At 38.1% G+C, this 27,969-nt stretch overlaps 3 protein-coding genes and 1 long non-coding RNA gene across 4 annotated transcripts; 1 reads left to right on the top strand and 3 right to left on the bottom strand.

The window, feature by feature from the left end:
- Nucleotides 1-594: 594 nt before the first annotated feature.
- Nucleotides 595-27,969, top strand: LOC131313969 (uncharacterized). The gene is made up of 13 exons (XM_058342464.1): nt 595-654; nt 775-844; nt 3,933-4,060; nt 9,001-9,096; nt 10,702-11,003; nt 11,207-11,214; nt 11,325-11,389; nt 12,032-12,085; nt 12,825-12,852; nt 14,884-15,233; nt 26,528-26,644; nt 26,752-26,941; nt 27,218-27,969. Exons 2-13 carry the CDS (start codon nt 829-831, stop codon nt 27,421-27,423), a joined length of 1,560 nt encoding a protein of 519 aa, XP_058198447.1. The 5' UTR covers nt 595-654; nt 775-828; the 3' UTR covers nt 27,424-27,969.
- On the bottom strand, nt 16,757-17,670 carry LOC131314671 (uncharacterized). The gene is made up of 3 exons (XR_009196468.1): nt 17,614-17,670; nt 17,352-17,380; nt 16,757-17,032 (listed from the first exon to the last, which is right to left on the bottom strand). It is a non-coding gene; the product is annotated as an uncharacterized LOC131314671 (long non-coding RNA).
- Nucleotides 19,359-20,716, bottom strand: LOC131314670 (uncharacterized). The gene is made up of 2 exons (XM_058343487.1): nt 20,321-20,716; nt 19,359-20,249 (listed from the first exon to the last, which is right to left on the bottom strand). Exons 1-2 carry the CDS (start codon nt 20,699-20,701, stop codon nt 19,587-19,589), a joined length of 1,044 nt encoding a protein of 347 aa, XP_058199470.1. The 5' UTR covers nt 20,702-20,716; the 3' UTR covers nt 19,359-19,586.
- Nucleotides 20,848-25,344, bottom strand: LOC131314668 (protein ALP1-like). Its single transcript, XM_058343486.1, has 4 exons — nt 24,977-25,344; nt 21,791-22,313; nt 21,456-21,681; nt 20,848-21,372 (listed from the first exon to the last, which is right to left on the bottom strand). Exons 2-4 carry the CDS (start codon nt 22,310-22,312, stop codon nt 20,897-20,899), a joined length of 1,224 nt encoding a protein of 407 aa, XP_058199469.1. The 5' UTR covers nt 22,313; nt 24,977-25,344; the 3' UTR covers nt 20,848-20,896.

Genomic DNA, 27,969 nt, shown 5'->3' with positions numbered 1-27,969 from the left:
CCTTTCCACTGATGTATATAATATTGTCAATTTTTTTTTACTAAAACATAAACGCTATAGATATATGGAGGGAATTATATGAATTCGGTTACGAATACCCGTTCGAAATTGTCTAATGAACGATAAGGTGTTTTCACCAACCAACAAGTTGTGGACAACCACCTTTTGGTTTTGTTCTTATTCAAATATTTTTCGCGTTTGTAATTTTTGCGCCAAATTGTTATGTAATATTGGTTCGTCTTGACGAGAGGAATTAAAGAAGTAAAAATTTATAACTTTTACACAAATATTTTTGAAAATATCCAAGAAAAAACTTAAAAAGTCAGTGTTGAAACGAACCAAAATTATACAAAAATTTAAAACAAAATCAACAAAACGCAAAAAAAAATTGAATTAGGACAATACGAAAAAGTGGTGGTCCACAACTTGGTCGTGGTAGGAACACCCGCAAAGTCCCAAACACACGTCTGTATTCGAATTTGCGCAGGTTGTCATAACATTTTTTTAATTAAAAAGAAATGCAACAGTGGCACATGGGATAACAAGCTGTTTGTTGCTCTTCTGAAGGTAAAATTGGGTACTAGTTGCATATCAAATCCGATCGAACCACAGAGAAAGGGAACAGCGCTCCTGGGTCTCTCCCTCTCTCCGCTCGTAAGTTGGTTTCATATGGCTCAAACTCCTTGTCCATTGTAAATTCGTTCTTGTTCTCCTGTTTTATTTTGTGGGTACAAGCTCACTAACTACTATAATTTAGGTGTTTTTTTGCTACAGATGTATATTTTTAATTTGTAACTGTGCTTCAATTTTTCCTCTGCAAACGGTTGGATGGTTTCAGAGACATGTATTTAGCTTTAATTTACTGGTTTCCTTTATGGGTGTCGTCATTTTGCTTCTATTTCGAGTTTCGTGAAGATGTGATAAGAACTTCGTTGAGAACGAATGAGGATGTTTGTGCAGGCAAGTCGTCATGGCATTCCCCTTTTTGTCATCGAAAGTTGGTGGGTTTCTTTGTTTGAAACTCTTTACTGCATTTTAGCTGCGGTTATAAGGTCTCTAAGTACTTGGGGGTTTTCCTTTTTGTCATCTAAAGTTGGAGGCTTTCTTTGTTTCAAAATCTTTCCTGCATTGTAGCTGCGGCTACAAGTCTCTTTCTCTCTCTCTCTCTCTCTCTCTCTCTGGTGGTCTAGGGTTTAGTATAAAGCTTTCTGCAGTTGCATTCATCAACCCCAAGAGGAGAGCTTCGGATGATATGAATGAAGTTTGTTGCATGCTGTACTTGTTAAATGCTTTTATTGGAGAAGCTATTTTGATTACAAAAATATTTCCAACTGGTTATACTCAGCTCCCACAGCTCAGATAATTTGTTTAGTGCTTCGTAGCGTTTCTATACTTACTTAGTCAATGTGTATAACTTGCTACACTTCCTTTTATGGCCCATATTGCAATTTTATTGATAGACTTGCTTACATGTGCTTTGGCGGTTTGTAAGCGATTTTTGGTGTCTTGATCTCCCTTGGTAACCTACTACCTTATATTTCAGATGATGTTACTGTTTTTTCACTTGAATAGATATATAGTAAATGCGTATGCTCTCATCATTGGATACCAGTAACAACAACACAAGTTATCCAGTGAACGCATTGATCATTAGGCGATTGATGCTTAATTACACTCGGCATTCCGTACTTTGGTTCTGCAGAAATTATGTCGAGTCAAACAGTCTGATCAATTTCTAGCTGCAAGTCTGATAACCAGACAATCTCACTAAAGAAATATGTCAACCGTCATTCGTAGTTCATTACATAGAGTGGTTATTGATATTCATAACTCGTAAGCTTAGGATCCCTAGTGTTCAAAAGGGAACTTTTAAGTTAAGGAGTTTGGATTGGGGTGAATTGTACGACGTTAGCAATCAGGCTTAAGACCAAAGCTTATTGATACGGAATGATGAGATCCAAAATTTTTACATGTGCGCAAAACTTTCACATTGAGGGTTAATTTCCTATTTTCCAGATATCTTTAATTTTGTTTCCTTGTAAATTCAAGGTAATTAGGAACCTTATCAGTTGTCTCCGTTTGGTTGGTATTAAGATTTCAGTTTCTTATTAGGGTTTTAGCCTATAAATAAAAGCGTCCGCATTAGCCTATAAATAAAAGCGTCCGCATATGTATTAGGCAGATTTAATAAATGACAAGATTTTGTGATTAAAGGTTGAGGCTCTTGTTTTTAGGGTTGTGGCATTTGAGTTCTTCTTCTCTCCACTTTCTTTGGCTCTCCTTATGTATCATGTATCCTGGCTTTAAATATACTTATCTAAGGACAGGATAACCTAAAGAGTAGGTTTAATTTCGGTTTTCCGCGTTCCCATCATTATCCTTTCTGTTCCATTTTCATCTCCCTACCCTTCCCAGCCCATGAGGGTTGGCAATTAGGACTATTCCTCTCTAATTGTGATCCCTCTTACCATTCCGTCTCACTACCATTTTCAAAATTCCACGACTCTGGTGTATTTTGCTCTATTTGTTGGTAGTGCTTTCTTTAATTTCTTTGTAAGCAGATAGAGCTAGGGTTTCCCATTACAGTAGCCTATTTTGGGTCCTAAAGTCTATCTTGGAAAACTTCAGCCAGTCAACTGTACTCACAATGGCAATTCAAATTTCGGGATTCAAGATGTTTCCAAAAGAAATTTAGGTATACTTCTATCCATACCTTAAAGTTGCCGTTTGCATCTGATGGTTATAACTGAGAGTTGAGACACCACATTTGGCAGATGGTGAAGAAAGAAAAATAGGGAGCAGAGCCGTAAAGGGGTGGTGGGGGGTGGAATGTTTACATGTTTGAAGTATGGTTGGGGTGGGGGAGATATGCATTCATTCTACAAGGATGACTAGTCATTTACAATGATAATGGTTTGCTGCATGTATTCAAGATTCTCTATCCATAGATTCCATACTACATGTTTGCAAGATGTATGGGAATGAATCTCTATGATTGTTTGTGGAAAAGGCACCTATCAAACTGTCTTATTTTTCCTCCTACAACTGTTGAACGGCCTCACCCTACTTCTCTCTGCGTCTATCTCTCCTCGTTTTAGGTGGCATGCATAATGGCTTCTAAGCATTGAGATCTGCTGATAGTACTATGAGCGCTACGGTATAGTAAGATCAGTAGCAAGGGAAAGTACATAGAGAGTATATTCTGAGAAGGAATATAAGCTAGAGGTACTTGATTTTGTTTTCCACACTTAAGATCATATACCCCGTTACAGCATTAACTACTGAACAGTGTACAGACATGTCAAGCGTGCAGATGGAAATAATACTTATTTTCGAATTTACTAAAATAAGTAATTCTAAAACTGATACCTTTATGTCGTCTTCTTGGATATCGTTTCTGCAAAGACTGTCTTAGTATATTGCTGATCAAAAAAATAAAGAGAGACCATCTTAGTATTGATGACATACCAGTATTCTATGGAATATTGTTCACTTCCATAACATTTGGCAAAGAAGGAAGCCTAATATGGTCTCTATTCTTGTACTGAAATAAGGGGTCCCAATTCAAGCAGTCGACTATTAGATTTTCATTGAGGGTGGGCCATGGGTATTGGTGAGGTTGCTTCTCATAACATGGCTGTCATGTGCTTTCTTGTTCACGGAGGAAATTCTATAATTTATAGAGTTTCATGTTGGCTGAAATTCTCTTTTGGATAGTAACGATAGTTAGTGTTGGATACTTTCTTGATAGCCTCTTTCTAAATAACAATTCTTCGGTTTAGCATTTTACACCCTGTACTGTATTTTGTTCCCTGGACCAAGAAGAAAATAGTAGTCTTCATTGGTCATAGTTCCTTCATCAATTTCCCCTTTTTATTAAAAAGTTGGAGATTAATTTTGTTTTGTTCTTGCATTTTTGGACTGTTGGTTAGCTGGCTTTCAGTTCATTATGGGAGAACCATTGGGTCTGCTAAAAGTAATTGTTGTGCAAGGGAAAAGGTTAGTAGTCAGAGACTTCAAGAGCAGTGATCCTTACGTTATTGTCAAGCTGGGCAATCAGGTTTTCCCATGCTCCTATTTTGTTGGATTATGATGAGTACTGTAAATATGTGTCATTATTGTCTTGTACTTGCATGCTTCCATTTCTGGTTTTCCTGCAATTTCTTTGGTCCTTGACTAGACTCCTTTACTACGTAAGTGTTGTGAAGGAACATATAAGTTATTATATGTGTTATTCTTTCTTTTTTTTCTCTGGTTGGTGTAAACCTACCTTCTAATTCTGTCTAGTTGATTGACTAGATCAATGGCTTCTGCCTTTCTTCTCTATGTTACTCTTTACTCTTAAGTTGGGGGCATGATGGCTTGTATAAGAATGACAAATTCGGTTAGTTATTGTTTCCCCTATTGTCTTTTGTCAACTTAAACTGTTGTTTGGGAGAGTAAAAGTGTGTATAGGGTGTTAATTAATCCTAACACAAGAAAACTTTACTTATATTATCAAGTTATTTATTACATAACTCAACTAACTGATGTGGGACAAATACTAAACTCTATTCTAACACTCCTCTTCAAGCTGGAGAATAAATATCACAGGATCCCAACTTGTTACATAACAACACTAAACGTGGTTTAAACAATGGTTTGGTAAAGATATCTGCCAATTGAGCTCCTGTAGACACGAAGGGAGTAGCCAACACACCACCATCTTTCTTTTCTCAAACAATGTGACAATTTACTTAGCTCAAATGCATCTCTGGCACTAGTTACCGTTAGCTCAAATGCATTTGTGGAAGAAAATTCATCCCGTCTTAACAGTTTCAGTTGGTTTCCTCATTTGTGTTCAACATAAACCATTTTAGTGTTCATCATTGTTGTCTTTAATGTTGTGAATTTGTGTACCAGTAATCAATATGCTAGAAATGGTTAATCGTCCGTGTAACTTTTTAGTCTAATTTTATAAGATTCATCCCGTCTTAACAGTTTCAGTTGGTTTCCTCATTTGTGTTCAACATAAACCATTTTTAGTGCTCATCATTGTTGTCTTTAATGTTGTGAATTTGTATACCAGTAGTCAATATGCTAGAAAAGGTTAATCTTCTGCGTAACTTTTTAGTCTAATTTTATATGTTACTGTAGTAGTCAAACTTTTTTAGTAATACTTCCAATATTTTTCCACCGAACTAGGTTGCAAGTATTTTGAGTATTTTCTATCAGGTACTGGTTCAAAATATTGGAAATTACCTCATACGACTGTTTTGATCAGTTGGGCTATTAGGGTGTGCTCATTCTCATTTATAAGCCAATCATTATTTCTGTGTATGCTTCCAAGTAGTGAATGTAGGTACGGGTTCCTCTCCCCATCTTTTCACTCTCCATATGGTCTGGAGGTTTCAACAGATGGCTGCCAATACATTAATGACTGAATTGAACGGTTATGATACGCCCAGCTTGCCCAATTGATGACAATTAGTAGGACGGTGTCGTCTAATGGTATAACCATGTTCCCCTCTAAATAACCCCGTTTCTTGCTGTTAGTTGATGAGAGTAAGCTACCTTATCGTCCCTTTCGATTCTCTTCTCTCAATTGCCCATCCCATCTTCCTCAATACCCTACCTCCTCCATTGTCAAAGAGCACCGCCAGCATCAAACATCTCCCACCATCGCCTCCCATCGCCAACTTGCGCCCCACATGAGCACCATTCAACCATACAGTCAAGTAGAGGTGGCAAATGGGCGGGTTGAAACAAGTCGCGGGTTGAATATGGACGGGTCAAGTACGGGTCAATATTAGGTGGGTTAAAATGGATTGGGTTGAATATGGGTCAAGTCATAGCCAAACCCGCCCGACCTGACCCGTTTTTCATTTTCTCCCCTTTTCTAGTTTTGTCCTAATTCAACTCTTTTTTTCCCGCATTGGTTTGTTTTGCAACAAATCTTTTACCCTTATTGATCGTCTTGACGAGAGGAATTAGAAAAGTAATTTTTTTTTACTTTCACCCTGATTTTTTTGGTAGTAATATCTAAAATTTTGGACTTTAGTTAGTTTCACGTTAATTTTTAGGATTAATCGTTCTTCTTGACGAGACGGATTGAAAAAGTATGAAAATATGGACCGATGTCGAAAAAATTCAAATAAGACGGGACTTAAGCTCCAGAAGACAGTGGTTTGATACATTTTTCGTCTTTAGCGATTTTTTTTTTTTGCATTTGGTCATAATTTTATACTTTTTAGACTCCTCTCATCGAGACAGATGATTAACCCAAAAAAAATTACTCGAATCTAACAAAAATTCAGAAAAACCAACGTAAAAATTAATTAAGTGAAAGAGAACCAAGCCAGTCAACTGTGCCTATCCTAACTGCAAGGCAAGTGGAAATCGAATTGAATTCCATCTATTTCTCTTTTTTACTAGGAGGACTATTACTTATTTCGGAAAATCTTTCTAAAGAGTCCATCTGTCCATGTGATTTGCATTGGTTCGTACGGGAGGCGTGCAGGAGTGAGAGAGAGATTACCCATAGTTCACTCTTTTGCAGGTGTGGGTCTTTTAATTCTAACCCATATAGAACCCATTTTTAACCCATTTAACCCATGTAAATGTGGGTTTATATGGGTTCAACCCATATAAACCCATTATAAAATATGGGCGGGTTTAGGCTGATTATAAATGGATGGGTTTGAGTGAAACCATATTACTGGACCCAAATTGCCACCTCTACGGTCAAGTAATGAAACTTTGTCTCACCCAGATAATAAACCTCGACTGGTTTTGTCACGATCCGCACCAGCTAACCTGCTAACCATTCGCCTAAACCATATGACTCAAAAGGTTAACCTCAAGTTATATAGTAGCTCGTCGCTGTCTTTAATATTCCACTTTAGTTTTTTCCAATCTACTGATGTGGGATATTAGTCTCATGGTGGGTTCTCACAATCTCCCCACCTTGGCTGCAACGTCCCCATTGCGCCTCATAGTCCATCACAACTCATCAAGCGATGTGAGACAGGCACCCATTTAAGCACGACAAGCACCTCGGGTTCCTCTCATGAGGGACCCGCCCAAGCATGACAAGCACCTTAGGTGCCTCACTTATTGAACTTACCCAAGCACGTCTCCTCGCGGGACCTACCTCACGCTTTCGATTGGTGCAAGCTTTGATACCACTTGTCACGACCCGCACCAGCTGACCTGCTAACGATTCGCCTAATCACGTGGCTCAAAAGGTTAATCTTAAGTTATACAGTAACTTGTCGTTGTCATTAATATTCCACTTCAGTTTTTTCCAATCTACCGATGTGGGATATTAGTCCCATGGTGGGTTCTCATAGGTTTAGCCCAAACAACATAATTTTTACCATTCAATGGTGTGGAGGTAATAGACAACCTCTCTCAAAACCGAGACGATCTAGCCAAACTTTAAGAGTAGAATCAGACTCAACACTCTTAGTAATTGCACCGAATCAACGATAACCAACTAACCAACAAAATCAACCAACAGGAGCAAATAAACCCAATAGCCAAGATGAAACCAACTACGATCAGTAAACAACTAACCACAAATCAACCCACCAATCTGACAACCAACTATGAACCACCGAGCAGACCGAACAACCATAAACGTGTCATTGCTTCAAATCAAACAACAACAAGAACCCACCAGCAAACCAACAGATTGAGGACAAAAACAGACATGATAGGGTAGAAATGAATCCATTGCAGAGCAGTGTCGAAATATAGAAAGCAACTAATCAAGATAAGGCATTACCATCCCAACAGAGACTAGAAGATCGTGGAACAAATCGCAAAAGAGCACCTACCAAGACATTGCTTGAGTCTTAGAGGTGGAAGACTCCAAGAGGACTTTGAAATACCAAAAACGAGTACCAATCGGGCCTAAAAAACCCAAATCAATTGCAAAATCTCACTAATCGAGTGCAGCGAGCACTGTAAAGAGCTCGGTGAGTACTGTGGAGAATTGGCAAGCACTGTAGATGGTGCAGCGATGGTCGCGAGAGGCAGACAAAGGCTGACGAGGGGTGGGTTTAGGGTTTCAAAGGGTGGCGCTAGGGTTTCGACAGTTTTTGGGACGGTCGATTGGTGGATTTCAGGGTCGTAGGTGACTGGATAAAACCAAATGAAGGTCATCTGACGTCAGATGATGTATGGGGAGACTTCGACAAATGGATGGTGTACGGCAAGGGTTGGAGGATGGGTGGGTTACATAAGGGTTAGGTTTCCGACTGTTTTTAGGGTTTCGATGGGATGAGTTCGGCCCTTTAGGTTTTACGGCAGCAGCAAGTGGTAGCTATCGTGGTGGAAGGTGGCGGCTATAGTGGTGGTTGGTTAGGATTAGGATTATGCTCTAGTACCATGTTGTTTGGGAGAGTAAAAGTGTATAGGGTGTTAATTAACCGTAACACAGGAGAACTTTATGTATAGGGTGGGTTACATTAGGTTAGGTTTCTGACTGTTCTTAGGGTTTCAATGGGATGAGGCCAGCCATTTAGGTTTTACAGCAATAAAAAGTGGTAACTATTGTGGTGGAAGATGGCAGCTATAGTGGTGGTTGGTTAGGATTAGGGTTAGGGTTATGCTCTGGTACCATGTTATTTGGGAGAGTAAAAGTGTATATGGTGTTAATTAACCGTAGCACAAGAGAACTTTATTTATATTGTCAAGTGATTATTACATAACTCAACTAACTGATGCTGGACAAAGACTAAACTCTATTCTAACATAAACAATATGATGTCCTTTTTTCGGAGAAACAACAATATGCCATAATGGTTCTTTTCTTTCATTTCCTCCATGTATCCTCCTCCTTTTTGTTCTTTTTTTTTTTGGTTTGAGTATGTGAGACCCATCGTATACACTTCTTCATATGAACTCTTCTTTCAATGAACACATTCGACTAGACTATTTGTAATTAGTACTTGATTATGTCAAATTGCTTCTCTTATTACTGCCCAAGTTATTAAATTTCATTTTCTGTGACAGACAGCGAAGACCAGAGTTATCAGTAGCTGCCTCAACCCTGTTTGGAATGAAGAACTTAGTTTCTCTCTCAAAGAATCTGCTGAAATTCTGAACTTGGTAAGTTTCTATGAGTCACGCCTTAACCCTGTGGTATTTAACTATTAGTATCAGAAATCAACACCTTGATGGTCAATTTATTCTTTACTCGAGCTTGTCAAAAGATTCATAATATTGTTTATTGAATAGAAATTTTTTCTTCTAATGTTCTTCAGTTGCTTGCCATGTTTCAAGTTTGTTGAATGTCTAGTGTTGCGAAGCAGCAAAACATTGATATTGATTGATTTTGGACGCCGTTAATGCCACGACTCCAATTGTTGGAGCCACGAGCTTTTACCCGAAATGGCTTATTTGCCCTTTAGAGCATTTGTGTCACTTGGTGACCATGTCTTCTACATTTGTTCCTTTCCTCTCTTGACACCAGACCTCCTCTCTCTCTCTCTCTACCAAACAACCACCATCTCTTCCCTTTCAATGCCTCTACTGTCTACTCCATTCTGAAGCAAGGAGTTGTTGCAAGGATAGTTCGATGTAGATCCAATATGAGAATCCTTGATAAATAGAAATCTGAGTGCAAAGAACTGCAGTCCAGATCGAGAAGAATCATTTCAAAACAAAGTTGACAACGTGGTTTTCTTTGGGGATATAGAGTTCCTCTCTCTCTCTCTCTCTCTCTCTCTCTCTCTCTCTCTCTTCATCACAAATTCAAGTTTTAGCCAGAGCTTGCCAAGCTCTTTGGAATTAATCTAGAGTGGGCACTGACAGATACTAGATAGGTATAGAGAAGGTGGATCGGCAGGTCTAATGAATGAGAGAGGTTGGTTCAGATGTAAAATGAAATTGTAGACGAGGGATTCTATTTGAGAAGACCAATTTTAGCCATTAGGTGCCATTGACAGAGTGGTAATTATCAAGTTGAGCAGTGCTCTATAATTCTGAAATTATTTGATTCCATCTTCTCATCGGGTAGACATTTTACACGATGTGAATGTGCATTGAACTAGAGAGGAACCAGTTATAGAGAGAATGGGTAATGTTATTGTGGAGGAAAACAACTGGGAGGAGATAGGTTAGTGGAGCAGTGAGAAGGTTTTGGGGGAAACTGCGACTTCGTGAACATTTTACGATGTAGAATGACTGAACGTTCTCTTAGGGAATATGCCATTTTAGATTATTAGTCATGCCTCTTAACACTATGAATTGTGGCATTAACGCCTTCCTTAATTTTTGAGTACTTCCATGAATTCCTTGATCCCGTTTGTGCTACAGTGCCAGTTACATCAATACGTTTGTTATCATCTGAAGGGACTGGTTTTGCTACTTTATACTCAGATATGTTAACTTGTCTTGGTAGGAACAATGAGAGGCAATAATGGTAACTCCTATTTTTATCATTATTTAAATTTCTGTTTTTGAGCTTTTTTTGAGCTTGTTTGGGAAATTTCAACAGAAGAAGTGGCTACTTGGGGTCCAAATAAGTTTGTTGTAACCTTTAGGCATTTTTAGACTAACGGTCATTTACTAGCTGCTGTAGTTTAATGTTTACTTTTGAAAGAGTAAATTTTCACATGTTATTCCCATGTCAATATGAGTTTCATCCATATTTGTATATTAAGCTTAGAATTCTATAGTTGTATGGGATCTGACCAAAATGATTGTTGACAGCAAGTATTCGATAAAGACCGATTCAAGGCGGATGACAAGATGGGTCATGCTCACCTCAGTCTTCAACCATTAATCTCGGCTGCTAGATTGAGACAGATACTGGGGGTTTCTTCCGGCGAGACAACATTAAGGAAGGTTATACCCGACACCGACAATTGTTTGGCTTGGGACAGCACTATTAGTTGCATAAATGGTGAGGTAGTGCAGGATGTTTGGCTGAGGCTTTCTGATGTGGAGTCTGGGGAGATAGAGTTAAAGATCAAACTGACCAATCCATCTCCTGTTGCTCCCTCAAGGTCAAGGTAGTTTCAAACTAAGGTTGCTGAAGCATGTAGTGTTGTACTGGGGGACAAGTTTTATGATAGTCTTGTAGTACCTTTAGAAGAAGAAAAACAATATATACATATGTAGGTTGTTTAGCAATGGATTTGACTGGCTAATGTAGGAAGTAAATGGGCTGTAATGGTTCTAAGTGTGTATGTGAGTTTGAGCCCCATTTCTGAAGAGTGTTATGTTAGTCTCATTACTGCCCATTAATTCCCATTAAGGAGTATGACCCATTTTTATTTACTTGCAAGTTTGGATAGGAAAGTGTAAGCCTCACCTTGATGGTGTATTTTTAGATTGGGCTGGAGTTCTTGGGAATATAGGCCAATTACCTGGACTAGTCCTTCATTTATCCGTCCAGGTATCAATTAGCCATAGTTAAAGTGATGTCCAAAATTTTGAACTCTTTTCTTTTTTTTGAAGGTAACTGTGTTGTAACTTGCGACGAGAGAGATATAGCAGTTATTCATCATAAACTGACTGACCTGGCTGATCCATGTTTATCTCAGTAGCTTTTGTGAGCGAAAGAAGTTTTATTAGAACTCAATTTTAGTGAAAAGAAAATTTAATTGAACATCTGCCACATGCATACCTTTGCAATTCATAATAAAGGTTTTGTACCCATGCATCTTCATTCTTCAACCTAACCCTAAACCTCATTTTTGTTTACGGAACGACCCAACCATCAACCGCCACTCTCAACTAGAAACAGAAGAGCCTGGAATAACGATAATACTTCTGTTCTTACAGACGTTAATAGATAGTTTTCCTATTATAGCCTCCATTCCAAATAACAAAAATGGTGTTCTAGCAATAAAGAAACTAGTCTAACTACTACTACACTGACTGCCACAACAAACTGAATAACAAAGCAATTCCGACGATGACAACTTATTTTCTAAGGAAGCCTTAACCTGATTCAAACGGAATTGAATTATTGTAACGAGCTTCGGAGTAGATCCGTGAATTAAAATGAAAACTCACTTTAATATGCACAAATCAGGTGTTTGACTTTGCTTCTGTTTTCATTAAGACATGCATATGTAGACGGCATGAAGTAAGTTCTTAACAAAAGATCTATCTACTGTATTCAAATGCTTAGCGATTGGGTTCAGTGATGGCAGAAACAGTGGCAGATAGGCGGGGCAACAGATTAAGGTGATGGAGCAATTAAGTTTCGGATTTAAGTGGGTAAATATATTAAGTGGGTGCGAAAGCAAAATAGGGCTAAAGAGATTTTATGTGGGAAATTGCATTTCAGTGGGAAGAGGAGCAAATGCAAACTCCTGAACAAGTTATTTAGAAATGAGAATCATCAAGTCATGGAGAGCCAAACAATAATTGCACATACATGGTATTTTAAAATTAGCCAGACAAAAAATACCCCTTACCCGAATCCTTTGCTCGTTGATCGAATAGTGTTGCATCTTATATGACACTTTATTGCACTTTGTATCGAACGGATTGCCCCTAATGAGGACAAGTTGGGTGCTATCATGATGTCTAAAACTTTACGTAATGACAAAATGTAAACACTGCTCCATGAGGTAATTAACCTTCTTGCACATCTGGTCGAGAAAATTGCACTCTTAATAGAACTAAATTACACCTAATTCAAGACAAGCGGATAGTGTCAGATTATACTTCTATTTTGTGAAATGTATCATTTGCTCCTTCAATCGAATAACGTTGCACCTTATACTTATGATATTTTATTGTATTTTTTATGAACAGACTGTCCCCAATGAGAAAAGTTTTTAGTGTTTCACTTCTAGTGGGTATATTTGTCTTTTCAGCAACCTGGTCCCATGTATGCAAAAAATGGTACTCCTATCTCAAATAGAATCACTTAAAAAGGGAAGAGAACTCTAGTATTTTTAAATAAATCTATTTGTATATAATTTTCACATGGAAAAATGTTACAGTATTACTCCATCCGTCCTATTTAGATAGTCTTATACTATATTTTGAGACATCCCAAAATACATGCCCACTTTTCAACATCGAATTTAACTATTACCTACCCTAACCACCCACCCCCAACCCTAGTCAACACCTCCGAACTTCAACAAAACAGACCAAAAACAAACTAAGCAGCCATCACGAAAAGCGCAAATCCGCAAAAGAACTCCACAAGCGTCAAGCCGAACCCCAAATATACACTGAACAAACCAATACAGCGACAATAACCCACGTTAAGTTGAACCCCAATCATAAACCAAACTACCTCACAACTATCAATCCGAATCCATCTCAAAGACGTCAAACGCACCCCAAACATAACAAATGCTTCTGGTGAATAACCGCTGTTCGGATCGCGCCCATTTCAAAAAAAAAAAAAGGATTCCTGGACTATTAAAGGCCCCGTTTCGATTTCTTAAAAAATAAACTTTAAAAAAAAAGAGATAATATCAAGCTCAAAAATCATATGTTTAAGTAAATAATTTTTTTACTAATATGGATTTTGTTTGATAGATTTCATAGAGATCTTTTAAACGGTGCAATATTATTTTTTATTTTCGTTATATTTAAATTTCAAATTACCTTCTTTTTTTTTAGAAGTAGGTTTTAAAAAAAAACGAAACAAGACCTAAAAATGGGATTGGGAGAGTACGGATAAAAAAATAAAATAAAAATGGGATAGGGAGTACTACTTTTCTAAATCATTTACGCTCCGTTTTGATAACTTGATTCGGCTGGACGCGGGGCTCTGGTGCACCCCCTACCCACACCCAAAAAAGCCCAAAAACCGTACCGTTTTCTAAGGAAAAAAATTTTAAGTTTCCTACTTGCAATTTTATGGAGTAGAAACGTGATTATAAAAGTCTTAGAGATAAAATTTAATTATGTCTCTTTAGAATAATTTGATCAGAATAATAAGATCTTCACATTGGTTCAAACGGATTGAAAATTGGGCAGATAATTTTTTAACTGTATTTTTAATATATAAACATTCTACAAAAATTAAGTACTCTAATTTTTAATCTGTTTGAATAAGTGCAAATATCTTATTATTCTGAACATATTATTCTAAAGGATCATAATTAACTTTTGTCTCTAGGACTCTTATAATTAAGTATCTGCTATTTATTTAGGATCATGTGGAGCAGAAACATGATTATTAGAGCCTTAAAGACAAAAGTTAATTATGTCTTTTTAGAATAATATATTCAGAATAATAAGATCTTCGCACATATTCAAACGGATTAAAAATTGGAGTACTTAATTTTTTTAGATTGTTTTAATATATAGATTGATTGTTTTAATATATAGATTGTTTATATATTAAAAATATAGTTAAAAAATTATCTGCTCCAATTTTCAATTCGTTTGAACCAGTGTGAAGATCTTATTATTCTGATCAAATTATTCTAAAGAGACATAATTAAATTTTATCTCTAAGACTCTTATAATCACGTTTCTACTCCGTAGAATTGCAAATAAGAAACTTAAATTTTTTTTCCTCAGATACCATTTTTGGGCCTTTTTGGGTGTGGGTAGGGGTGCTGTGCCTCAGGTGTTGTGCCAGAGTCCCGCGTCCGATTCGGCTATGGGATTGGACTAATAGACTCTTCGGATTATTAATTCTTGTTTGGTAACACAAATGGCTTCAGATTGTAAATCTCATGTGATGAGGAAGCCGAACTTTAGGGGTAGCAATATCCCGTGAGACTTGGTATTTATAGTTCAAATCCAATCTCTTTTCATTACCAATTTCTTCTATCAATCCAATCTCATCTTAAACAAACATGCTATTGATAATTCGATCATCTAATTTCATTCCAAACAAATATACTTATTATTAATTTCTTCTCATTAACAATTATTTTTTATTACCAATCTCAATTTTAATATCATCTCTTGCGAATTCCATCCACGTATTATTGTTATCAAATGGCGCCTCAGTGTTTCCTCCCCTTTCCATTTCTTTCCTTGGCGAGCGCGCGCGTTCTCTTTCTCTCTCCTCTCTCTCTCGATCAGCGACGATGAATCTAATAAAATCGACGACAGGGCATGAAGCAACGAGCTCTAACCCCAACGGAGAAGGAAAAAGACAAACCATTGATCTGCAGAATGGAAGCGAAGTAGTCTTCATTCCACGGTTTCTGTCGTTTGAGGAGTCCTGGAAATGGTTCCATTACCTCAACAAAGAGATACCCTGGACCAGACCCATCATTCGCGTCTTCGGCCGTTCTTGCGTCCAGGTCTCTCTCTCTCTCTCTCTCTCTCTCTATATTATATATATATATATATATATATATATATATATATATTGTTGAGGAGGTCCTTACCCATTTTTTATCATTTTCCGATCGAATTTTGAAGATCCAAGCCGTTCAATTTTTTATCATTTTCTGTTCGAATTTGGAAGATCCAAGCCGTTCAATGTGTTCAGAACGGTGATTTTAAGGTACATACGAGGAATCGGGACAAAAAAAAACAGAAAGGCCTTCTCCCGAGCAGTTTTAATTTGAACCGTTTGATAAAAAAACAAACAAAAACTGCTCGGATGAAGTCATTTCCATTTTTTTTTTTTTTCTGATTTTTCGCGGGTACACTTAAAATCACATTCTGAACACATTGAGCGGCTTGATCATTGAAATTCTATCGAATCGGGAAAGGGAGGTCTTTATTTTTATTTTATTAAGTTATGGTGGTCTTCAGGGAAGAAGACTCATATATATATGTATCTATATATATTCATTAATTTCTGTTGCCTACGAGAAGGAAGAGTAAAGGCAGTATTTTGAGTGAATTATCGGCCCCAATTTTGTTAAACTTTCTCCGACATCGCTCATCTTTGTCACCAAAGCTTGATTAATAAAATCTAGAAGCTACTCCACCTATTGCCAATTGGTTTTAGGTCGGAACTCTCCAATAAATTTAACACTTAGGGCCCGATTGGATGCGGTATGAGTTTTGGGTGTATTATTTATGAAGGGGGGATAAAATAGTAAGGGGTATTAGTTAAGAAGGGAGGACCCACATTGATGTGACATTTATAGAGGGTGTATTAAAAAGTAGATGGTTTGGATGATGTATTAGAGAAGGAGGATAAATTAATACTTGGTTTGGATGAAGGATAAATTGGGTGTATAAGAAAGGGTGTATGATGTCAAAAGCTGTCAAATGACTCATTTGCCCTTATGCAGTGTATAATATGATTATTTATTACGTTAAACATATAATTATGAAATCCAACTTTTAATTTAATTTTTTCACAAATAATCAATAATAAATTAGTTAAGTAATATAATAATATTTAAAAAATCATTTTTTAAACATATAATTCGTTTTTTGAATTAGTTAAATACCATCCACATGTTTCCATTTTTATAATAATATGAAAAATTCGTTTTTAAAATGGGTTATTATATTTTGTTTTATTTCATTAATATTGGTTAATTTCATTATAAATAGCACTCATTATTCTTATCTCATCCCACATATTTCCATTTAAATATCTAGTTTTACATTTTTGTTTTTTTGCATCATTTGAATGGCACACCGGGCTTGGAGCGAGTAGGAGGAGGAGGAGATGTTGCAATTCTATACACACTCTTGTTTAGCAAAGATTTTTCATATTGTTCATGTATTTTTTTTGTAGCTGAATCCACAAGTTAGACACATGAGGGACACGCAATTTACCAATAAAAATCATTTGTCTAAAAAAAGAGTTATAGTAATGATCCAATGAAGAAATTCAAAATTAACAACTCGATTCCATTCAAGAAATAAACAACTCTTGTCGAATCACAAAATTTTGCTCAACATAAGACAATCTTCATTTCGAAATTCTCAAACTTATACTTACACCTTCATTCTGAATCGAATAAAATGTGCCAACAAAATACAACATACGAAACCTAAGAAAAAATTACAATGCTTCATCCTCTTCTTGGTCTTCCATTGCTTCTTTTTCCTGTAGGACTCGGTGGCGTGCTTGGATACGTGTCGAACAGTTGTTAACATTTGGCTCAGATAATTTGTAAGTTCAAGACTACTTTTTGAAGGACTAGTAGGCTGCAACATTAGTGCCCAATTTGACCTTTTAATGTTGCCCCGCCTAAGTTCTCAACACGTCTTTGAAAAATTTATCATCATAGCCAAAAATATCTGGATAAGTGCCCGATTGATACATCAAGCACAATCTTGGATACAGTTTGGAACCCAAAATGCATTCAAACCTTTAATTTTTTGAACAAAAAACCTGATTCACACACGACAGTCAGTTTGAACCAAACATTGGCCATAACAGTATCAGCACCAGATTTTGTAAGTAAAAGGTGTATCCTGTTTGGACACAACAGCAACACAAACACCTCTTTGGATGCTAAAACAACAAACACACCTATTGGAACATACACACACGTACACCTGCTGCAAATCCCTCAAAAAATTGCACTAGAACAACCTCCAATCTCCATTAAAACTGCAGTTTGGACAGACACACACATAGAGCAGTAGCAGCAGTTGCACTTGCATAGCAATGTGCAGTAAAACTGCATTCAAACCTCAAAATGTTTGAACCAAAAACCTGCTGCACACACAACAATTAATTTGAAAAAAAACCTTGCACACTACATGCCGAAGTGTAACCAAAAACTTTCCAGAACAGCAGCAACAGTCCAAAAACTTTCAGCAATCCAAAAACAACAGCAACAGCAACAGCAACAACACAACACACACACACACAGCAGTCCAAAAACAGGTACCAATGCAGTTCGAAAGCAACCTTAGGCTTAGATCAAATATCATCACTGCCAAACCCACAAAACAGCCTTCTACATTGCAGAAAACAACATGCAGATCAAGAAAACAGGTTCCAAACCCATAGCTAGACTGGATTGAGCTCAGAAAAATTAATTCGGGAATCATAGGGTACTCATGGCTGCATCTAATGATACCCCGCCATGGTATCTACCTTAATTAATAATAGAATTGATTCATCATTGCCCATAAATAAAGAGAACACACACATTCATGCCCTTATACCCATCAGAAAAACTGCATGGTCACCGTAGAAAATATCGCTTCATAAGTAGAAAACTGCCCTCCAACAGAACAAAATAGCATGGTAATAGCAGAAAACTGCCCTCAAATAGAACAAAATAACATGGTAACAGCCGAAAACAACATTGCCAATCAAATTTGGCTCAGCTTTTACAACATCATAGCCACCTGTAACACACACTCTCTTAACATAGCAATTGAACCACCAGCAGCAACAACACAAACAGAAAGCTAGGCTAGTCATAGCTAGACCATATCCACCAATATATGTCAAACCACCTATCCTTAGGCTCAGAACAAATATCATCATAGCCAATCCACTAATTTTACCAACTAACCTGTTGTTCATGGGGTTTTTTAACCAACAAACCACTGAATTTTCAACCATTAACCAAGACTTAACTTGGACAAAAAATCTGCCATTTTTTTAACCCCAAAATCTGCACTTTTGAACCAAAAACCTGCTGCACACACAACACTTAACTGAGCACACACACACACAGCTTGCCAATTGCATGGTAAACCCAGAAACAACACAAAACAGCAGAAACACCAAAGTCTAAGACATCAAACTAAGGCTGTCTTTACTCTTTACCATTCCTAAGAACCTGCCAACACTTGTCATAGCCATTCATAACCAAAAACTGCACAAGACAGCATACTCAACTCAGAAATAGCAGGAAATAGCATGCTAAACTGGTTTATCCTGCCAGAACAAAAGCAACAACACAAGAATTTTCACCAGTCCCGAAACAACTTCAGCAGCAGCACATAACACACACACACCCACACACACACAGCAGTCCAAAAATAGTTGAATGCAGTTTAAAAGCAACCTTAGGCTCAGATCAAATATCATCACAGCCAAATCCACAAATACTTGGCTCAGCTTGTAACACATCATAGCCACCAAATTGGTTATGCATTTCCATAATAGCTTGGTAACAGCAGAAAACAGCATGCTAAATCAAACTGCAGTAAAGCTAAACAGAAAACAATGTCCAAAACTGTAGCAGCCCTATGCAGTTTAGCATGTTGTCCAGTGGGCTCAGAAAAGTATCAAGAAAACAGGAGGGTACTCATGGCTGCAACAAAAGTTACCCCGCCAAGGCACTACCTTCATTTACATTGTAATTGTTTCATCATCGCCCTATTAGGGGTACCGAATCACCCATAACCTGTCATTGAACATAATTACAATTAATTAACCATATTTGCCATAAATTGAGTGAACAAAAGTAAAGTAAGAATACATGGTAATGTCATTAACACATCATAAACCATTACAAAGTACTTAGTTACACAAAAAATTCCCACCGTGCAATTACTTAAGCATATTGCCCCATACTTAATTACGCAAACATTATCCCATCGTTCTTAGTTTTCTTAGTGCTCATACATCATAAACTTCTTAGTTACACAAAAAATTGGTACCATTAGTCAAAAAAGTAGTTAGTTACACAAAAAAATTCCACCATATTTAGATCACGTTCAATATCAGCCACTTCAAAAAATAGGCACCAATATTCCCACTCTTGCCCACTTCATATCGGTCCATAGATCTCACCATTGAGGATGGCCTCAACGTACTCTTGCCTCTCCTCCTCTTTGCACCCATAGAAGTTATCCACCCTCTGTTCCTCTTCGCAAATAACAGCACTTAACTTGAATTTTTGTGTAAGAGTGATATTAAGCTTCCCTAACTCGGTTTGAACGTTCTGTCGACGTTTCGATAGCTCTTTTTCATACCCTACTGAGCTCACCATTTCTCCCATATGGCTCGAGGTATCCTTCAGAAAAGTGTTCATGCATGCATGCATGGATTCTTCCTCCTCACCCATTCTTGTCCTCTTCCTCCCCTTCTTAGCTGCAGCATTAGCCGGGGCCGAGGTTGGCCGGGGAATGGAGGTTGGGAGTGACCTATGTGGTGTGGAGGTCGGAGGTGTGGAGGTCGGAGGTGTGGAGTTCGGACGTGTGGGAGTAAGTATGGGAGTGGAGGGGGTTTCATTCAAGAAGGAATCATCAAATTCTGGACCGAAGTGGGGCATGTAAACATCATCTGGTGTACCAAATACATCCGGCATAGCCATTTGGCTCGGATCCTCCGCACCCTCCCCCGTTGCCCTATCCTTTCCAAATAGGATAGCCCAATCATCAAACATTGGGAATGGCTTCATATTCATGCCTTTGGCCTTTTTTGAGTAGGCCTACATAAACATTGGAAGTTATTAGTTTCATATCTCATGCATTAACTATCCAATAAAGTATTCATAGTTACCTTTTCGTAGTCCGCCCACACAGTTGGGTCATCGACCACAATGCGTTTGTTGGTATGGTCCCAACTCACCCCACTAAGACTTATTATGTCAAGTATCTTATGGTATGTTTGTTTCCAATACCTTACTTTTGAGTCGATGTGTGGGTTGGCCTTAATGTTAGCATCCGGTAACACCTTCGCCAACTCCACCTCACAGTGTGTGAAGAACCCGGGTCTAAACCCATTTTCGGCAGGCCACTTCCACTTTTCACAGACCTCATTCATCATAACCTTGAGTAATGTATCCTCTTCCACTTGCCTCCAAGTCTTACGGGGCTTTTTGGAAGGACCTTCGATTTCAACAAGTTCGGGTTCTTCGGTAGTCATTGCTGTCAAGTGCATTCAAATACTACAAGGTATATAAAAGGAGTACATCTAATATTATCATGAACGAGATCGCACATTTAATGATGAAAGTTACACATTGATTAACTAGGAAAGCATTGAAAGTTACACATTGAAAGTTAATAGATCATACCACAGAAGAATTACTAAGTTCTATTACAAGTACTTCAATCACTTATTAATACAAATGTCTCAAATATTTCCCACTAGTCCCCCACCATTGCCTAACCAATTGTTAAACATTGCGGTAGCCAATGCATCCCTCCCCGCAGTCCATTCATTAGAAGCCTCGACAGTACCAATGTTGTCATCAACCTCCACATTATGTAGGTTGTCTTGTTCCCATTGCGTATACTCGGCCTCAATAGGATCGTTCGGCATCTCTCTCTTAATGAGGTTATGGACAAGGCAACAAGCTGTCACAATACGACATTGAGTCCTTATGGGGTAATAGGAGGCACATTTCAATAATGCAAATCGCATCTTAAGAACACCAAAGCTTCTCTCAATGACATTCCTAGCTTGGGAGTGCTTCATGTTGAAGTACTCCTCTTTCGTAGCCGGGATGCCACCTTGCCTCCAAATGTTAATGTGATATCGTTGGCCGCGATACGGTGCTAGAAAACCATCCCCATTTGTGTAGCCACCATCCACAAGGTAGTAATGTCCTGTAACCAATGGAAGTTACGACATTGACTGCGGAAAATGAAATGGACTCAAAGGAAACATGAACTTAGGATATGAAATGTACCATGTGGGACTTTAAGGCCAGTGGGTCTCGTAATGGCATTGTGAAGAATTCTAGAGTCTGTGGCCGAGCCTTCCCAACCAGACAATACATAGGAGAATTTTTGATCTCGAGTACAAACACCTAAGACATTAGTAGAGATCTCACCCTTCCTTGACCTATACCGTGGCTTGTCAACTGCTGGGGGATTAACTGGCACGTATGTCCCATCCAAAGCCCCAAGACAATTCTAGGAAAAATTATGAAACAAGTGAAGTGAGAACTTATGGGGAAGAGTACTTATGGGAGAGTTTATGATTGAAACCGAAAGAAATAGCATTAATTAAACTCGAGTGTACCTGAAACCAACTCCATCTACTGTCGTGGTAGTTAGGAGGAATAGGCTCGGGCTTTTCTAGGAGCATGTTGTAAAGCCGCAAGATGGCTTGGAGCACGGCATTGAAATGCCTGCTTACTGTTTCACCCGATCTCCAAAACTCATATTTCGTACGCCTCTGCTTTGTATGGTGTGAAATGATCCACAAGAAAATGGCTACCCTCTCCTCAAGACATACGTAGCGTGAGTCCCCTAATCCAACACCTCGAACTAGAAAGCACAATCTCAAGAACGTATGTCTATTCACCCTCAACTGATCGTAGCAATCACTTTCATTACCCCTCACAAGCCTATTGAGGTTATCTACTTGGGTCTGGTAAAAGTTCGGATTAGGAGACAAGTGTGGACATGGACGTCGTTTTGTGGAGGTGATGAACAAGTAAAGGCGAAGCACAGCCAATGTAGAAATAACAAAGGCGGATAACGCCATGACTGCCTTTTCATTTCTTCTTCTTCTTATTTGGGTTCTGTTTAATCTTGCCATCCTATCAACCATAAAAACAATTAAACTTCAAGTCTTCAACTACTAGTATGTTAGAAAATCTCTTTTTGTCAACAAGTGTTAATTTTGTGATAGTTCTGGAGATAAGTCAAAATAATACTCCATTGCATGTTGTCGCCATAGGCCAAAGTCTCATGCATATACCACTCTATTATTGAAAAGGAATTGCAACCAATTTCGTTTTCACTTGCCAAGAAAATGTAAAACAAGCATTAGATGTGTGATATATCAGAGAAGTTTTTAAGGATAGGAAAAATTGACTAATGGATTGTTGGTTCGAACAACCAATAGGTAAATGTTAGGTCTATATGCTTCCATATGCTTCCGTGGGTTTGCAGGAAGACTACGACCATGGTTTATAGGAGGTATTTGCTATATGTGAAGAATTTCATATGCAATTGTATTCTCTATTGCATTCTTTTTGTTATATCTTGTATTTTCGAACAGCTATGGACTATGAAGCACGGATACTCCGAAACTAGTCACGTACGAGTATTGGATACGCGAGGGATACGGATACGCGCCCGATACGCTCCGATACGTATTGGATACGGCAAATAAGTATCCTGCATTTAAATTAAATATTTTTTATTTCGGATACGCGAGGGATACATGGGGGATACGGCAGGATACGTTTAGGATACGGCAGGATACGTTTAGGATACGGCAGGATACGTTTAGGATACGGCAAATAAGTTCCTACTCTTTTGAGATTGACATGTACTTCATGCTTGGTATTAGCAATTCAACTACTCTTTTATTTCTTATGACTTCACTTTTATGCCTAAGAGACTAATAATTATAAAAATGTATAATTTATACAGCCGTATCCCCGAAGTATCCGTATCCTATGTTTTTAGGTTTTGACGTATCGCCGTATCCGTATCGTGTCGTATCCGTATCCCGTATCCGTATCCGTGCTTCATAGGCTATGGACCAAGTACATAAAGGAAAGGTGCTATATTCCGAAGTACGAAAAAAGTAAAAAAAGGAAACGTGCTCTTGCTTCTATTTCTTTATTTTAATAACTCAAGGCATCTCAACTAATTTTTGATGACTCAATTCCATCTTCTACTAACGGAGAGTCCCATTAATATTGGGATAAAGTAAACGTGCATGTGTTTTGTATTTTTGGTAATATAAAGTGTTTTGAGCCCGTTTTCACACACACCTCTTACTAATCTCTACAATTCTTTCCATAATCGTTTCACGTGCTAACATTTGGGGGTGAAATGGCCTTTTCTTGGTTTGAGTTTTCGAATCACACACAACCAACTGAGAGGAAAAACAAATGACATCAGAGAACAAAAATGGCCATTTGTTTTGCCGAGGTATCAAACCAAACACACACACACAACCCATTGAGAGGAAATTTCAGATTATTATTCAACAAGTAAAATCTCCATCGTACAAAACTCGATCCCTCTGGTTACTCACCGGTCACCACTCTCTGTATCAATCTGTTTTCCCTACAGCAAATCGATGGTAGTTCTTAGGCTGTCTAAATCCAAACCATCTTACACTTTAATCAATAATCATGCTACATCTTATACTTTATCTGCTATATCGAAAAATAACAACAGAAATCATGAAACCCTATAAAAAAAATATACCATAAAACAGCATGAAAATAGGTTGCAAACCCATACAAGCACTTAGCAATTGCTTTATTTTGGATTTCCATTTCATCATACATGTCATGGACTTCAGATGGCATGGTATTTGATCCCTTGGTTCTCAAGTATCTTTTGGACCTTCCAATGGTTGAAAAAGAATTCAATTTGTACACACATTGGGTGATTAAACTCCCAAAATGGATAGTAGGGAGGAATACTCGACGAGGTTCTGAAGTTACTTTGGAAAGAACATTCTGACAGTTGGCCTTGAATTGCAACTGTCATAATGTATTTTGCAACATGCTCATTTCACTAATACAGAAGCATATGTTGATTGTTACTTCAATTCTATGGTCGTTAGTTTTTCAAAATTCTCCCCCCACCCTTCCTTTTCTTTTTCTTTTTTCCTTTTTCTTTTTCTATATTTGGAGTTATATTTTATCCTTGTGTTCATCCTGATAAGTCACATAATCCTTTTAATTTCCATGACACTAAAAATGTCAGCCATTCATCGACTGGATCGCTTGGTCTCTGGACTTCTTATCCTGGCCAGAAGTGCTTCTAAGGCTGACTTTTTTAGGCAACAGGTGAAGTTTATGCTGTCATACCCGTAATGGGAAGAAAAGTCATGTTGTAATGGCAAGTTGTGAATGCCAATGTCAATTTCAATGTTCGAGAAGGGAGGAGCACAGTGGAGGTAGAGATTTCTATTAAGCACATTGATTTTGGAGATCAATATTCTTCTCCTAAAGCCTTAAATAGGATGAAATCTGCAGAAAACACCCTTATAAATCCAGAAACGACTAGAAAACAGTTGGTAAACCCGTAAACAGCATGCTCAAGAATATGGTAAACCCAAATTCTGTTCATATGGACAAAAATACCAACAATCTACAGCTTATGGAGACAAAAATCGAAACCTAACCAGAAATCACAAAACCCAACAAAAATTTCAACAAGAAATCGAGAAACCCAGGTAGAAATCAAAAAAATAAAATCGAAAACAAGAAATTTCGAAATAAACACATACCTTCACAGATCGGGGAAGGGATTTGGTAGAGATTGTGAAACCCTAACCAGAAATCGCCACCCAAAACTCAAATCGCCCAAAACCCAGACCAAAACCTTCTCCACAGTTCTCAGGTCGTCATTGTACGGCAACACATGGAACAAATGAAGAGGGGGATGAGTGAGGGTAGATCTGTCAAGAAATGGGGTGTATTGGGCCGGATAAATTATAGACGCCTGAAGGGGTGGCTATAATTAGTACGCCATCGACGGGATAAACGGAGAAGGGAATACATGAATACAGGAGACAAAACAGCATCCAAGCGGCTCCATATCTGTCCTGTCAAACCCTAATACGGGTGTATTGCACAATACACCTCTCTTCCACAGCATCCAATCGAGGCCTTAATCAAATATGCTCTTCTTTTTTTCCTTTTCGTATTACGATTCGACTTCCATTTGCATCGCATAGAATCCAATCCTTTTTGTGTGCAAAGGAGTTACAGTGCCTTTGGATTGTGAGAAGTTTGTGTTTAGAAATGGAAAGGAACTAATCAGAAAATGCAATTTTTGGCAGTGTTCTGAAAGTCGGTCTAGTCGGCGCCTAGGTGCTCAGGCGTTCCAACGCCTGGATTAAAATCGGCCTAGGCGCTGATTAGTTGGCAACTAGGCGCCCCTCTTACGTCCGACTAGCGCCTAGTGATTTTTAGAAAACTGATTTTTGGAACATTTCTCACCAAATTACTCAATGCTTAATCCATATGATTGATTTGGTGAGAAACTCTAATCCTTTCTTTTCTTGTCTTAGTTTCTTACCTAATCATTCAATCCAAAGGGGCTGTTAGACCCCTGATTCCTACCTAGCAATGCTTTTGGACCGAGTATGGCTTCTTTCAGTTGTAGTTTTGCTTTAGGATTTTTACAACAATATGTATGCAAGCGACTTTGTTGCAACTATTGCTTGTTGAAGCAGTTTCTGAGCATTTTGACCCCCATTTTTCTTCAGGGATTCTTGGTATGGGAAAATTGGTAGGCTGAGGTTTCGATGGTCCATGACAATTCCTTCTAAATTTCCTAAGCACTGACAGAAAATATCGTCTGAATACATTACGTAAATTTTTGGTGCTCGTGCTTCTCTTACGGGATAACGGAGTTGTGAGTTACGCAAACTGAATTGCTTTGAAGTCGTCCCATGAAATTAATTTCCAATCATCACAAAGGCTCCCTCATTTTGTCCAATTTTTTTTTTGTTCACGACAAAAGAAATAAAGTTTGATTGGTCGTTTCTGAGAAAAAGTGTTGGAGTACTTTGAGTGTACTGGGAAACACTCTGTTGGTGGAAGACATAAAACGAACTCAAAATGTACCAATTGTAAGGGATTGATTCCCACTTCCACCTTGGTGGCTTTTGTGATTTACTTGGACATTATATCAGTGAAAGTGATTAATGTTGATAATTATATCTGCTTTTGGTGCATACTTTCTCATGTTTAAAGATTTTATGTTCATTCCCACGGACGTGATCGGTGAATGGCTGAATGCTAGTTTCCCATGGTTTCTCTTTCGTCTGCAGCCTAGAGACACTTGTTATATTGCAAGTTCCGGATTGCCAGAACTAGGTTACAGTGGGTATCAGCCTCATGCATACTCCTGGGATGATTTTCCTCCACTAAAGGATATTTTGGAGGCAGTAAGAATGTTTAATTCAAGCTTTCTCATAATCTTCCCTGAATAGATTTTCCACTCCTATTTCTAATTAGCTTCAGCAGAATCTTATGTTTTCACTTTTCCCTGTAGGTCCACAAAACTTTTCCTGGGAGTAGTTTTAACAGCTTGCTCTTGAATAGGTATAAAGGTGGTAATGACTATGTAGGTTGGCATGCTGATGATGAAAAGCTTTACGGTTCAACCCCTGAAATTGTATCAGTTTCCTTTGGTTGTGATCGTGAGTTCTTGTTGAGGAAGAAACCAAGTAAAATTCCTCGAGGTATAACCATGCATTTTTTGCTCGTCATTTTCGGTATCTGAATCGGTCTTGCAAAATTAATTGTTGTTTTGGTTTTGGTGATGCTTCCACTCTTTTTGCACCAATGCATTGTAGCTGGGATTTCAGTGGTGCGGGAATGAATTGCATCAGTGTTGGATTCGACAAAATTTCTTGATCTGCAATCCATACAATCTCCTATTACAAGTTAATTCATGTATGAATTGTACAGCCTGATATTGTACTTATGCACTTCTGTTACTTTCTTCTACATGCAAGTACAAACCAATAAAAGAGTTGAGGGTGAACCTCCAAGCAAGCGGTTGAAGAAGAATAGCCAGTCCGACCAACACTCATTTACATTAAAGCATGGCTCGCTATTGCTGATGAGAGGCTATACCCAGAGGGATTGGGTCCACTCGGTGCCTAAACGTGCAAAAGCAGAGGCCACACGCATTAACCTTACTTTCAGGCGCGCTCTATGATCTAGCCTGCAATTTTCATGCTGTGTTGGACAAGATCTACTTTGTATGGAAGGTTCTTAATGCCAAGTGCTGCTGGACATCTTTGTTTGTTTGTGTCAACCACCTTCGGATGGTAGATGTTGTTTAATTATGCTCATGTTTGAGTGAGAGAGAGAGAGAGTAAATCTCTATGTGGCCTTTTAGAATCATTTCATTAGATAGTCGTGCATTTGACGGTTCAGGGTTTATTGATCCTGAGCAGAATTTGTATGGTCAACTCTGCTTTTCGCCATGGGCTTTTGTAGCAAGTCCACACTCCAAGAGCACTTGCATCGGGACCCTATCTAAAGAGTTTCACTTGGCCATGCCATCCACTCGAGTGTAGCGTACTTCTTTCCCTTTCTGGCTGTGTGCGTCTTGCTTATAGATCAAAAGAAGACAATGGCTTGGTTGTGCAACAATGTATTATGTGAGAAGTACGGATAGGTAATTGGTGTATAGTTTTGCTTTTAGCATCAGCTACCCTTTCTTGGGAGATATAGCAAGCATGGATGCAGATTGCAGGTA

This window comes from Rhododendron vialii, chromosome 13a (genome assembly GCF_030253575.1).
Source record: "Rhododendron vialii isolate Sample 1 chromosome 13a, ASM3025357v1".
NCBI lineage: Eukaryota > Viridiplantae > Streptophyta > Magnoliopsida > Ericales > Ericaceae > Rhododendron > Rhododendron vialii.
This window is presented reverse-complemented; position numbering and strand designations above follow the sequence as displayed.

Excerpts from the sequence above, each read along its gene's own strand:
- LOC131313969 (XM_058342464.1), top strand. Across the intron at positions 4,061-9,000 it reads TTGTCAAGCTGGGCAATCAG|ACAGCGAAGACCAGAGTTAT; the intron begins GTTTTCCCATGC and ends TTTCTGTGACAG. Across the intron at positions 26,645-26,751 it reads TAAAGGATATTTTGGAGGCA|GTCCACAAAACTTTTCCTGG; the intron begins GTAAGAATGTTT and ends TTTTCCCTGTAG.
- LOC131314670 (XM_058343487.1), bottom strand. The coding sequence starts at position 20,701 with ATGCACTTGACAGCAATGACTACCGAAGAACCCGAACTTGTTGAAATC. Across the intron at positions 20,250-20,320 it reads TGTGGGCGGACTACGAAAAG|GCCTACTCAAAAAAGGCCAA; the intron begins GTAACTATGAAT and ends ATGTTTATGTAG.
- LOC131314668 (XM_058343486.1), bottom strand. The coding sequence starts at position 22,312 with ATGGCAAGATTAAACAGAACCCAAATAAGAAGAAGAAGAAATGAAAAG. Across the intron at positions 21,682-21,790 it reads GTAGATGGAGTTGGTTTCAG|AATTGTCTTGGGGCTTTGGA; the intron begins GTACACTCGAGT and ends AATTTTTCCTAG. Across the intron at positions 21,373-21,455 it reads TGGCCTTAAAGTCCCACATG|GACATTACTACCTTGTGGAT; the intron begins GTACATTTCATA and ends CATTGGTTACAG.